At 42.7% G+C, this 13,564-nt stretch overlaps 1 protein-coding gene across 3 annotated transcripts in view; it reads right to left on the bottom strand.

The window, feature by feature from the left end:
* The window catches only part of LOC106557652, a 46,785-nt gene that overhangs the window by 17,402 nt on the left and 15,819 nt on the right, over positions 1 to 13,564 (bottom strand). For all 3 annotated transcript variants that reach the window (XR_005377097.1, XR_005377096.1, XM_038571089.1), the window contains one exon: positions 9,693 to 9,785. Coding sequence is in view for 1 of the 3 variants with exons in the window: in XM_038571089.1 (XP_038427017.1) it covers positions 9,693 to 9,785 (93 nt within the window). In the remaining 2 variants the exon portion in view is untranslated. The remainder of the gene's footprint in view (positions 1 to 9,692; positions 9,786 to 13,564) is intronic.

The following is a 13,564-nucleotide window of genomic DNA, read 5'->3' as shown; positions in this document are numbered from 1 at the left end:
AGGGAGAAATAGCCATAGACATAATGTCAGCTCATCCACTCAGTAAGTATGAGATGAGAGATCTGAATCTGGTCTCAAAGCCAGATGGCTTCCCAGAGGCTTCCAACTATTCAAAGTTATATGCAATATAACCCCCTAAACACTAGCTGACTACTTCATCTGGGGCTTAACTGACAAACAATGATCTGTTCCAAAGCTGGCCAGAAACTGCACGGGACTTAGAAATAATATACCTATATGTTTATTGTGTAGGCAGTTTAGGGAATTATAAAGAATTACTTAGCTATAAACTAATTCTGCCTAATATGCTGACTTAAGAACCTAACCAAAGGGTAGATGGGATTTTTTGTACTTGATTTCATTCAGCATTCGACAAATATTTTTGAGCTTTACTATATGCCAGGCTGGAAACCCAACAGGGAACAAAAGAAACAAAACTCCCTGCCCTTCTGAAGCTAACAGAAGTGAATGCTATCTAGTGCATAGGAAGAGCAAAGAAGAGAGAAGAGTCAATGATAACCAAGTATAAGTTTTCAAGTCATGAAAGGGAAATGACTTTTTAGGGAAAGGTGAGAAATCTGGACTTTGACCCATTCTAGTGTGCCAGTTAAAAAAAAAAAAAAAAAAAGTATGCTTTTAAAAGAGATTCAAAAGACCCCGAATAGCCAGGGGAATATTGAAAAAGAAAACCAGAGTCGGGGATATCACAATGTCAGATTTCAAGCTGTACTACAAAGCTGTGATCATCAAGACAGTGTGGTACTGGTGCAAAAACAGACACATAGATCAGTAGAACAGAATAGAGAACCCAGAAATGGACCCTCAACTCTATGGTCAACTAATATTTGACAAAGCAGGAAAGACTATCGACTGGAAAAAGGACAGTCTCTTCAATAAATGGTGCTGGGAAAATTGGACAGCCATGTGTAGAAGAATGAAACTGGACCATTCTCTTACACTATACACAAAGATAAACTCAAAATGGATGAAAGATCTAAATGTGAGACAAGAATCCATCAAAACCCTAGAGGAGAACACAGGCAACATCCTTTTTGAACTTGGCCACAGCAACTTCTTGCAAGATACATCTATGAAGGCAAGGGAAACAAAAGCAAAAATGAATTGTTGGGACTTAATCAAGATAAAAAGCTTCTGCACAAAAAAAAAAAAAAAAAAAAAAAAAAAAAAAAAAAAAGCTTCTGCACAGCTAAAGAAACAGTTAACAAAACTAAAAGACAACCTACAGAATGGGAGAAGATATTTACAAATGACATATCAAATAAAGGGCTAATATCCAAGATCTATAAAGAACTTATTAAACATCTTAAGCAGGTTCCACACCCAGCAAAGAAACAAACAATCCAATCATGATATGGGCAAAAGACATGAACAGAAATCTCACAGAGGAAGACATACACATGGCCAACAAGCACATGAGAAAATGCTCCACATCACTTGCCATCAGGGAAATACAAATCAAAACCACAATGAGATACCACCTCACACCAGTGAAAAATAACAAGACAGAAAACAACAAATGTTGGAGAGGATGTGGAGAAAGGTGAACCCTCTTGCACTGTTGGTGGGAATGTGAACTGGTGCATCCACTCTTGAAAACTGTATGGAGGTTCCTCAAAGAGTTAAAAATAGAGCTACCCTACAACCCAGCAATTGCACTATTGAGGATTTACCCCAAAGATACAGATGCAGTGAAATGGCAGGACACCTGCACCCCAATGTTTATAGCAGCAACGTCCACAATAGCCAAACTGTGGAAGGAACCTCGGTGTCCATCGAAAGATGAATGGATAAAGAAGATGTGGTCTATGTATACAATGGAATAAGACTCAGCCATTAGAAATGACAAATACCCACCATTTGCTTAGATGTGGATGGAACTGGAGGGTATTATGCTGAGTGAAGTAAGTCAATTGGAGAAGGACAAACATATATGGTTTCATTCATATGGGGAATATAAAAAATAGTGAAAGGGATTATAGGGGAAAAGAGAGAAAATGAGTGGGAAATATCAGAGAGGGAGACAAAACATGAGAGACTCCTAACTCTGGGAAACAAACAAGGGATGGTGGAAAGGGAGGTGGGCATGGGGATAGGGTGACTGGGTGACAGGCACTGAGGGGGGCACTTGACAGGATGAGCACCAGGTGTTATACTATGTGTTGGCAAATCGAACTCCAATAAAAAAAATATACATACATACATACATACATACATACATAAATAAATAAAAGAGATTCAGTTGGTTTCCCTGATTACAAATCTAATCCGTTGGATTGTTGACAGAAATAGACAGGACTTATTTTCCTTCAAACACAGTTGGAGGGATGAAAATTAGCTCATCATTTAGTTTCATTGGGACTAAACCTAACTTGTCCAAATGTATTTGTTCTTACGTCTAGGACATGGGGATGATGGCAAATGACAGCTGTTATGAATAATTTGACAGTGCTAATATATTAGAACAGTTTCTGGCACATTGTGGATATTTAATAACTGCTGAACCAATGAATGAATCGATGAGTAAAAGAGTGCAGAATGCAATCATACTGTGGAAACTTTTATCTTGCTGTTCATTGTTTTTCCATGTATAGTGTAGCCAATAATGCCTTGAGACCATTCATGAACATGAATAGAATGTCTTTTCTATATATAAAATCTCTTTACAAATATAAATGCCTTTGAAAAGTTAAGTTTACTGCTCAAAATGATTCATGATGTGGATATTGATTACATGTGGCACTCGTTTCTTTTTGCCCCTTTTTTTGCCAGAAAGCAGCAGTGATGAAACACAAGGCCAGTGGGGCGGAGGCCAAAGGCCAAATTCCTGTGCCACTGCCAAGCTTCGCAAGGAAAGAAACAGCTTTTGCCAGTCTACCCCTGCTACCCCACCAACTGAGCCAGTGCAGTGCAAATGTGTGCTGTTGGAGAAGGGAGCTTCTGGGTCTGTGATTGGCCTGGTACAACTTGCACCCTCATGGGGAGAAACAATCCAAATATCCCTCCCATTGGTGGTAAATAAGATCACCATGTCTGTCATCTCTGCTCATGAAAAATAACCAGTTTGGGTAGTGCAAGTCCAAACCATTCTGCAGAATTTAGTGAGTCACAGTGCCCTGTTAGATGGTAGGAAGGCTGATGCTGCTTAGTACAGGGATTTCCTCCTTTGGGCCTGCATCCAAAATTCAAACAGAACCAAATTCTTTTCTCTGAATGGAAAACAAATTCCTCAGAGTAAGGGTGAGTACATGCTCAGCCCCCGGTAATACTTGATCCACCCCAGCTGTATTCACCCCAACCTATTTTTACTTAACATTTCTTTAAAACAAAAACAAGCTGACAATGACTACTTTTTTTTTTTTTTTTAAGAGAAGCAGAGAGAGGGAGAAAGGGGAGAGACAGAGAGAATCATCTTAAGCAGGTTCCACACCCAGCACGGAGCCTGATGCTCGGCCCAATGCCGGGCTCTACCTCAGAACCATGAGATCCGGAGCTGAGCTGAAATCGAGAGTCCAACGCTTAGCTGACTGAGCCACCCAGCTGCCGCTGACAATGACTACTTTAATTTACTCCCCTCTGTCTCAGGGAACTTAGTGGTGGCATAGCAAATTCAGTTGTGCCTGAGAGGCAGGATGGTGTAGAGAAGGAGAATCTCTGGGTATAATGTCTCTCTATGAAAAATGCTGTGACTCCCCAGAAAGCCACTTAACTTCTCGGAACCCAAATTTCTTCATTGCTCTAATAGAGATCATAATACTCATTTCCTAGTTGTACTGTAAAGGTCAACTGGGAAGAGTGGTGAAATAGAGGAACTTAGTACACTTAGTAATAAATATTACTGCCTATTGTCTCAGCTTCATTTCTGGATATTGAAAGTCACTAAAACACTAGAATGAGAGCCCCCTGGGGGAGAACCTCCTCGTGTTAGGGATCTCCCCTTCTGCCATTGCCTCCTAAGGATCAGATACATATTTGTGACAGCTGTACACCTCCTCTGGAAGCCACTTCACAGATCCATATGGACTCACCCAGCCTTGTGCTTCTTCCCCATTTTCTCTCTGGTTGCTTGCCAAGGTCCACCAATTGTCCCTGACTTCAGAATCCTTCTTATCACCCTCCTTGAACTGGCTATCCAAAACCATCAAATTTCCCTCCAAAAAAAATCTGGACTATCTTTTTATCACTGAACTCTGTGTTCTGCCTTTTATCTTCTTTTGTCTGATCTACTGTAATAGCCTCCAAACTGGTCTCCCATCATCCAGATGTTCCTCTTTCTAAAGCATATTCTGCAATGCTGTCAAGGTTCTTTTCAAAAATCCCATTCTCATCATGTCCCTGTCTTGCTTCAGAGGAATCATGGCTCCCGCTCTGCACGCAGGAGAAAGCCTAACTCAACAGCATTCATGGCTTTGGGCCACATGGGTCCACTGGCCTTGTCAGCTACACCTCCAGTCACTCTCCCAATGACCACTCTGCAGTGAACATCAAATTCCCCATACGTACATCCATTGAACACTCTGGGCACTTTCACCCCCTGACCCTTTGCTCATGTGGTCCCCTTTGCCTAGAATGCCCTCTCTTCCCCAGTTGATGAACCTCTTCTCAGTTCTCCTAGTGAGAGCTCTATTTCCTATGTGGGCCAGCACTCAAAGGTCAAATGTAAACTTTCATGGAACCAGAAGGTCCCCTGGAGAGGCTCCTCATCTTCTCCTTCACTTTCTGGCCTCTCCTGAAACCACCAGAACAGGTGGCATCACACATTCTGTTGGACATCGGATTATTTTGCTTAAGGGTGTACTCAAATGTTCAACTGTGGATGCCAGGTCCTGACAGGACCTTCTTAATAAAGTTGATTTTTTAAAAAGACTTGTTTGAAATAGCTTCTTTCCATCAACAAGGAACATGTGTGATTTCCTGTGTAAAGACCAGACATTTATACACCAGAACAGAAACTCTGTTAGCTTGATTGCGGGACTTAAGGAAGCAAAGTGTAATTAGTGTTGGATGATTCACACCTTGGACCTTGGAACCTGTCCACAAAGGTTTCCACTATTTGGCTATCACTCCAGGATAAAATCTCCAAGTAAAACAATCTCAGGATTATAATCAGTAACTTCCTGATTTGGAACTAATAAAGCTGTCTTGAAGATTACATCTTGTCTTTTGAACTTGGCCCTTGCATTCCTTAATGCCATAGTATTCCTATGGACCATGGCTATGTTATAAACAATAATGCCTTATTTGGGGAAGGGAATTTGGCACTTGGGTGGCATCGGTACTGTAGCAAAGGTCTGATTGATCCCGAGCTTGTGCACTGACCGTTTTATAGTTGGAATTTGGTCCTAGTATATGTCTAAGTCATGTACTGGCCCTCCCAGTCCTAAATCTTTGAGAATTAAGACAATCCTAGGAACTATGGTATGGAGTTTGGGCTAGGAAACAGAGTAGGCCCCAGTGACAGAACATGCCTGAGTCCTTGCTGAGTCTTTCAGAAACTTTTGGGGCCTTGAGGTGACACAACAGGCAGGACTGGCTGAGTGGGGCTCAGGGAAGCTATCTATCTGCAGATGACTATTCTGATGACCTTTCAGTGACCTCCAGTGACAAGCCATCTTCTGGCTCTTTATGGGTCTGACAGGCTTGTGATGGGGCCTACATCGCTCACTTGAGTATTAATCACCCTCCAGGTCCAGGATCCCAATTCCCACAGACCCCTGGTACAGAGCCATGGGGCTCAGACATGGGCCACGCTAGATCTGGAAGACATAGAGTAGCTGGAGGCAGAAACAGGCCTGGGTCCCCTCTGTTCTGTGGTCTCCATTGCAGAGAAGAGGCATCTAGGAGTTTCTTTCTGCCCTCTGATTTTCTTCACTGAACAAAGTAAGACTAGGTAATCTGATTTTCTGTTCATTCTAAAGCAGTGGTTCTCAAAGTGGGACCCTGGGCTAACAGTATCAACATCACTTGGGAACCTGATAGAAATGCCAACTTTCCAGCCTTACCCCAACCTACAGATCCAGCAGTGTGGGGCAGGGCCCAGCAATCTGCATTTTAACAAGCCTTCTGGGTGTTTCTGATGCTGCTCAAGTTTGAGAACCACTGATCTAATGAATCTTCATGTTCAGTGCTGCTTTGAGGCAGACTGGCTTGGACAAACAGATGTCTAAATTCTGCAGGCATAGAATGGAGTACTTTTCCTCTTCTATCCACTTACAATGGGCTGCTAAATGTAAAATTGTCAGGTTCTTGTAATTATACATTTGAGGAAGAATAATAAAGGGTGTCAGGCTTCTGAATGGGGGTTTTGACTCATACAGTATGATGAGTTTAACTTTCCGAGCATCAGGCCAAAGCCTCCCATCCACAAAGGGGCAAGCATAAAAATAGTTTGGCTGTTTCCAATTGGGACCAAATGGAAACCATCTGGACTCCACCCTCAAGAGGTTGATATAAATCCACTCAATCTGACCCTTTATTGTGAAACAAATAGAATTCTTCTACCAAAGTCCAAACTCACCTCCAACCAAACACCTTTTGACTGTGAAAGTAATTATCCAGTGTGGGAAGCTATTTTTTTTATTTGCTTTGTGAATTCTGGAAAGCATAAAAATGGTCTGCTCTGACAATAAGCTATAAAATAAATCTGGATCAGGGACAGGCTTTCCTACTGATTTGAGGCACAGGATCCTGGGGAGACAAAAGACTTTAATGGCTCCCATTGTCTATTGGATTAAGTCCCAACTCTTGGCCTGACCTGCAAAATCTTCCTTAATGTGACCTACCCTTTTTGCCAGGTTCACTCTCCCACATCCTCTTGTTTCAACTAAACTTTGTAGGTTCATGGGCTTGCATAATTAAGCCCTCTGTCCCTTCTTAAATCCTTCCACCTGTAAGTCCTTTCTTTCCACATGTCAACTTCTAGGTTGTTCACATAAGCCTCTCCCCACTTCCTTTCCCAGGAAGGATGCCTTTCTCTGAACCCAGTGTCCATGTTTGGCGCTTGGCAAATGCTGCCTTGTGTGGCTATTTTCCTAGGTGTGCATCCTGTTTATAAACTACATTCTGAGCACTCTTGTTATTAGTTGAATTGTGTCCCCTCCCAAAATTCCTGTGTTGAAGCCCTAACTCCCAGTTCCTCAGAATATGACCTTATTTGGAAGTAAGGTCAAGGCACATGTAATTAGTTAAGATGAGGTCATGTTGGACTAGACTTGGCCCCTAATCCAGTATGACTGGTGTCCTTATAAAAAGGGGAAAATTGGACACAGACGCATACAGAATGCCTGGGGAACACGAAGGCGAAGGTCAGAGTGATGCATCTGTTAGCCAAGAAAACACCAGATTGCCAGCAAACCACTGTCCCTCAGAGCCTCCAAAAGGGATCAACCCTGCCAACATCTAGATCTTGACTTCCAGAGCCCAGGACTGTGGGACAATATATTTCTATTGTGTAAGGTCAGAAGAGGCAAGTCTGATATTTCTGTGCCAGGTTTTAACAGCTGAAAGGTATTATTATGACCTGGGCCTCAACATAGCTATTATTCAAAAGCTGAAGGGACAGTTGTATTGTTTTCTTTTTGACTTTTCCCTCAAACTATCTACCTTCTATGGGGGTTTAACATCTCCAGGGCCTACATGGGGGTGGAGGCTTGGAAGTCTAGGATGGGGAATGGCACATGGGTGGAGTCATTCACGACCCTATTCAGACTCTGCAGTCATTGCCTATTGGAGTTACGCAGGCATTCTGTGTTTTTACATATATTAGAAGAGTTAGCTTGTTAAACATAAAGACTTAGAGTGCTATGCAACTTTTTAAACCTGCTTTGCCATTAATTAACTTAAAAAAATTTTTTTAAGCAGGGAGGTTCAACAAATAGAATTAGTCAGTTTCTCTCCAGCCTTGAGAAACCTTGAAGTTCCCAGAGAGATTTTGGCCTTTCCTGAAATATCAAGGTGGGTTTTTTTTTTTAAGGTTTTATTTATTTATTCATGAGAGATACAGAGAGAGAGGCAGAGACATAGGCAGAGGGAGAAGCAGGCTCTCTATGGGGAGCCTCATGCAGGACTCGATTCCAGGACCCTGGGACCACGACCTGAGCCAAAGGCAGACGCTCAACCACTGAGCCACCCAGGTGCCCCTCTGCAATGTCAAGTTAACTGCACAGCATGAGGCACACATTCAGTCTTTATCCTCGTTACCACTTTCTATTAGGTCTAGATGCAGAGTTAGAACTAGAGACCCAGGGATGCCTGGGACCTCATCCCCACAGAAATCCCAACAAACTCCTCCAAAATGATTTTTAGTTGAAAATATCCCCAAATGGTATCTAAAACAAATAATAACCTAGCAGGGTTCTTCATCTTTTTTTTTTCTTTTAATAGATTTTGCAAAATCTACTAGCACTATACAATGGAAAGACTGTATTTATACCAGATGACAGAGACAGGTCTGATCAACTGTCCCACTTTCCATTTCCATTTGGCTTTTTAGGTCAAATGAATTTGTATTTATCTAATTCAGATTTCACAGAGGAGATACAAGAATAATTCAAGGACAGGAAAAAGACCACACCACACAAAAGAGGAAGAAAAAGGCAAAAGGTAAAGAGCTACATCGCAAGGGCCTGTCACCTTCCACACACTAGTTGTACAGAAAAATAAATAAAATGGACTAAAACAAAACAACACAAATTTAGGTTGCCTCCACAAAGAGTGTTCCAAAGACTGTGCTCATGATACATCTAACAATCACCTGGTGCTGTGTATTTATAACTTCAACATGTTAAAGCTGGAGTGGGATTTAGGAAGCCGTGAGTGCAAATTCCTCCATTTGCTGAATAGGGTGCTGAGACACAGGCACCAGGCCAAGCACTGGGCAGAGAACCCAGCTTCCCTAACACTTAGCTGTTAAGTGTGAACCTTTAAGACTTGGATAGCTTCTCGGGGCACCTGGCTGGCTCAGTCAGAGCATGCAGCTATTGATCTCAGGGTCATGAGTTCGAGGCCCATGCTGGGTATAGAGACTACTTGAATAAATAAATATTTTTTTAAAAGACTTAAAGCCACCTGGGTGCTTCAGTCAATAAAGCATCTGCCTTTGGCTTGGATCGCGATCTTGGGGTCCTGGGATAGAGCCCCATGGCTGGTTTCTGCTCAGTGGGAAGTCTGCTTCTCTTTCTCCCTCTGTCCCTGCCCCTGCTTGTGCATGTGTGCACACTCTCTCTCTCAAATAAGTAAATAAAATCCTAAAAAAAAAAAAAAAAGAAAGAAAGACTTGGATATCTTCTCCTTTTATTTAGTCCTGCTCAGAGGTTTTAGAGTTAGTAATTTCTTAAAATTACCTCTAAATGACTCTGTTTCTGATTCTGAGCAATGAGAGCAGGAGAGAAGTCTCCAAGCTGAATTTATCAGGTCCTGCTGGCTGTTCACTGCAGAGATATCCCCAAACCAACCTACACCCCATAATCGATTTTGGCTTGCTGAATGTGCCAAAGACAAATTCCTCTGGTGGATATGGCTAAGCTGTTCTGTGTTTGGTTTATATGAAACCATAAGACACGGAGTCTTCTTTCTCTCCATGTGAGTTTTTCTGGTTGGGGTAATTAGTACAGTAGGAGGAACGCACAGCCCATGAAAGGAGAAAGTGATTTACAGATGAAGCAACAACCAAGTACCTTTTCTTCTCTCCTTCCCTGAAGTAGTCTTCCGTGTTACAGCTCCAGGTGACTTTGTAGTCTGGTTCAAAGTTGAACTTCCCTTCTGTCTGACTGTGTGGAAAAGAAAAAGATAGGATTAAAAAAAAAAAAAAAAAGCCTGTTTAAAGTTGTATAAATAGGTTTTTACACACTTTGCTATTGATTATTTCCTTCATTTTCATACACTTTTGGGCAGAGATATTTCTCATAAGAGGATTATCCGACCCATTGTCAAATCCCATTCGCTTCGGTTCAGTACTGTCCTTTCCATGTTGTTCTCCAGGCTTCAGGAGAGCATGCAACCAAGGAGGCTCCAAGTATCGTCCCAAAGGGCCTCATGTACATGCTCCACATTCCACAGCTGCCCTCTATAAAAGTGGCTCCAAATCTCAGATTTGTAAGAGTGTAGCAGAAAGGAACACACTTGGGGTATATATATATATTTTAAATTAGTATGTTATCATTCTAGAGTCCTTCTAGATTATTCCTTTCCTTTCTCTTGCACTCCACATCCCAAGCATCAGGAAACGGGATAGATGTGACACTTGACCTCCTCTGCCACTGCCCTAGTCTCAGTGGGGTGGACCCCTCTCACCTCCCACCGTCACCTCTCACTGGATGACAACAGCCTTCCAATAGGCCTCCCTGCCCACCACCCCCACCCAGGGCATTTGCTATGCAGCTTAAGGGGGTCCTTGTCAAACCAAAATCCTAAATGAGTCCTAACTGCTCCGTCCTTGCTAACAAAGCCCTCAATGCCTCATCCCTGTTACCACCCAGGTACCCTGATGCTCCTTGTGCACTGGCCTCAGGGCCTTGTTACGGGCTCTCCCCTCTGTCCGGCACACTCTCACCACTTACCTCCAGGCTCATCCCTCCCTTCCCGGCTGTGTACACAAATGCTGTCTTTTCGAGGAGGCCTACATTCAACCATTTATTTAAGATCACACCCCAACCATCTTCCTTCCCCACGCTCCCAAACTCGCTTAACATTTTTTTTAAGTCTATTTATTTATGTATGTTTAAGTATCTCTACACCTCATGTGGGGCTTGAACTCATGAGCCTGAGATCAAGAGCTGTGTGCTCTTCTCACTGAGCCGGCCAGGCACCCCTCGACATTTTCTTTTTGCCATAGTAATTATCACCTTCCAACAAATGGTAGCATTTGTATGTATGTTTATTATGCCCTTTAAAAGTTGTCTACCTTTTGCCACCTCATACATGAACAATGCAGGCACACACCCATGCACACACATGCACAAGCACACCACATTCCCAGCCCCTCCCTCAGAGGCAAGGATCTTTGTTCTCTACCCTAATGTATCCGAAGCACCAGGAAGTGTACTTGGCATATATTAGGAGAGACACAAGTGCACATATACATGCATGCACGCACGTGCGTGCGCACATACACACAACGAAAGAAGGAGCATCAATACTAAGATTGCATTTTACGCATTATAACAATTAAGGACAACTTGTCATTGGCTCATGAGGCATTCGGTCCTCTCTGTCAGCAATGGGGAGCCACTATGCCTGACTCGGGCAGGCAGTGACTGGGAGATCTAGGAGAAGCTCACAGAACAGAAGAGGAAAACCAAATATGTGGGCCTTTAGAACAGTGGCCTCAAAACATTTTTTGCTTTCCTTACATCCTAGAGGAAGATCGAAAAGTATTGATATATACTATGTTGTATGGTTTTAGGTTGGTGTCTAAACTCCGTGTGTAGATTTGGTGTCTGGTGAGAGCCTCTTCCTGATTCACAGCTGGCCGTCTTCTCATTATAACCTCACAGGGCAGAAAGGGTAAGGGGGCTCTCCTTTATGAGGGCACTAATCCTGTTCTGGGAGAGCTCTGCCCTCATGACCTAATCACCTCCAATGGCCCCAACTCCTAAACCATCACCTTGGAGATTAGGACTTCAACATCTGAATGGAGGAGGACATAACATTCATTCTAGAGTACCCTTGTTTCAAGACAAGAGTTGTAAAGGACAAGGACCAGGGTAGTTCCAGGGGTCTGGCAAGATGACCTAAAGCACAGATTATTGAGGGTGGGGTGTCAGGGCTTAGGTCCAACCCCTACCTGTGGCCAGGAGAAGGCTGGTAATATCCTGTAATTATCTTTTTGTCTCCTATGCCTCTTTTTTCATTTATGACTACCCTGCCAGCTAAGAAGTGAAGTCAAAATGGGAAAACCAAATTTGCCTGAGCAGAGGTCTATCAATCCAGCTTTGAAACAGAAGACAATTTTACTCTATACAGGTATGTATGTTACTGTTATGGACTAAATGTTTGTATGCCCCAAATATTCATATGTTGAGCCCCCAGTGTGGCAGTGTGTAGAGATGAGGCCTCTGAGGAAGTAATTAAGGTTAAATGAGGTCATAAGGGTAGGACCCTGATCAGATAGGATTAGTGTTATTAGAGAGACACCAGAGCTGCGGTCTCTCCCTCTGCTTACACACACCTGAAGGCACAGCAAGAGGGTGCCCTCTGCAGGCCCGGAAGAGAGCTCTCACCAGGAACAGAATCAGCGAGCACCTTGATGTGGGACTTCTAGCTTCCTGAATTGCATAAAAATAAATCTGTTTTAGCCACCCAGCCTATGTTATTTTGTTATGGCAGCCAGCGCAGACTAATACAGTTACCCAAAAGAATGCAGAATTGCTAAAATGTACCAGCTGACCTGCCTAAAAATCAAGGTTCAAGTGAATGAATAACAAGAGGACCTTCAAAGAGGTTTTATGTGCTGACTGTTGACCACAGGGCCCAGCCCAGCTGCAGCAGCTTCCACCCTGGCCCGGGGTTGCTGTGAAGAACGCCAGGGCAGGCGCTCTCTGAGGTCAGCTCTGACCCTGGCTTGTTTGGCTCTCTGGGAAAACAAACCTTAAAATCTAATGCTCTTTTGGGCAGAAAGCACTTGAACAACCAGAATAGGATACCTCCGTGTTTCCTTCCCGCGTCCTCCTTGTCACTTCTTTGCCTTTCCAATCCCACACCTCACACCTCTTCTTGCCTGCCATATATACCAATCCCTTGAGACACTGCTTTTATATTTCCAATTCTTTCTTCTTTTTTATGATTTATTTATTAATTTGAGAGAGTGACAGAGCGTGCACACTCACATGTGGGCGCACACACAAGTTGGAGGAGGGGCAGAGGGAGAAGCAGACTCTCCGCTGAGTGAAGAGCCAGACTTGGGGCTCCATCCCATGACCCAGAGATCATGACCTTAGCCGAAGTCAGATGCTTAACCGACTGAGCTACCAGGTGCCCCTCCAATTATTTTTCTTAAAAATCACAGATTCACTTGGTTATTTAGATCCTGAAATTACAATATAGGACTTCATAAATAGGGCCGCGGCTTTTTACAGGATTGGCGGTAAAAACAGGAGAGGGAAAGTCATGTTTGGATAGCAAACACTGTTTTCCAGCTTCTTTTTTGTATATTTATTGGGTTGGTTGAGATATCAAATTCAACAAATAACCTATAAAATTCTGATTCCATGAAAGTTCCTAAATGGAGGATAACTATTGTATTTACAAATCTCTCATAGTTACAAGTTCTTTGCACTCACTTCCACAAAGTAGCCTTGACTCCAGCTTTTTTTTTTTTTAATAGTACAAGTCAGTGAATACTTTGTCTTCAGATAAAATTAACATATAACATTATATTAGTTTCAGGTGTGCAACATAATGACCTGATATGTCCACCACGGTAAATTAGTTAACATCCATCACAGCACAGTCACAAATTCTGTTTCTTGTGATGAGAACTTTTAAGATCTACTCTCTCGGCAACTTGTTCCTTTTCAGATTTTATTTTTTAAGTAATCTCTCCACCCCA

The sequence above is a fragment of the Canis lupus genome, chromosome 23 (assembly GCF_011100685.1).
Source record: "Canis lupus familiaris isolate Mischka breed German Shepherd chromosome 23, alternate assembly UU_Cfam_GSD_1.0, whole genome shotgun sequence".
Classification (NCBI taxonomy): Eukaryota; Metazoa; Chordata; class Mammalia; order Carnivora; family Canidae; genus Canis; species Canis lupus.
The sequence above is the reverse complement of the archived record's forward strand: the minus strand, read 5'-3'. Positions and strand labels throughout refer to the sequence as shown.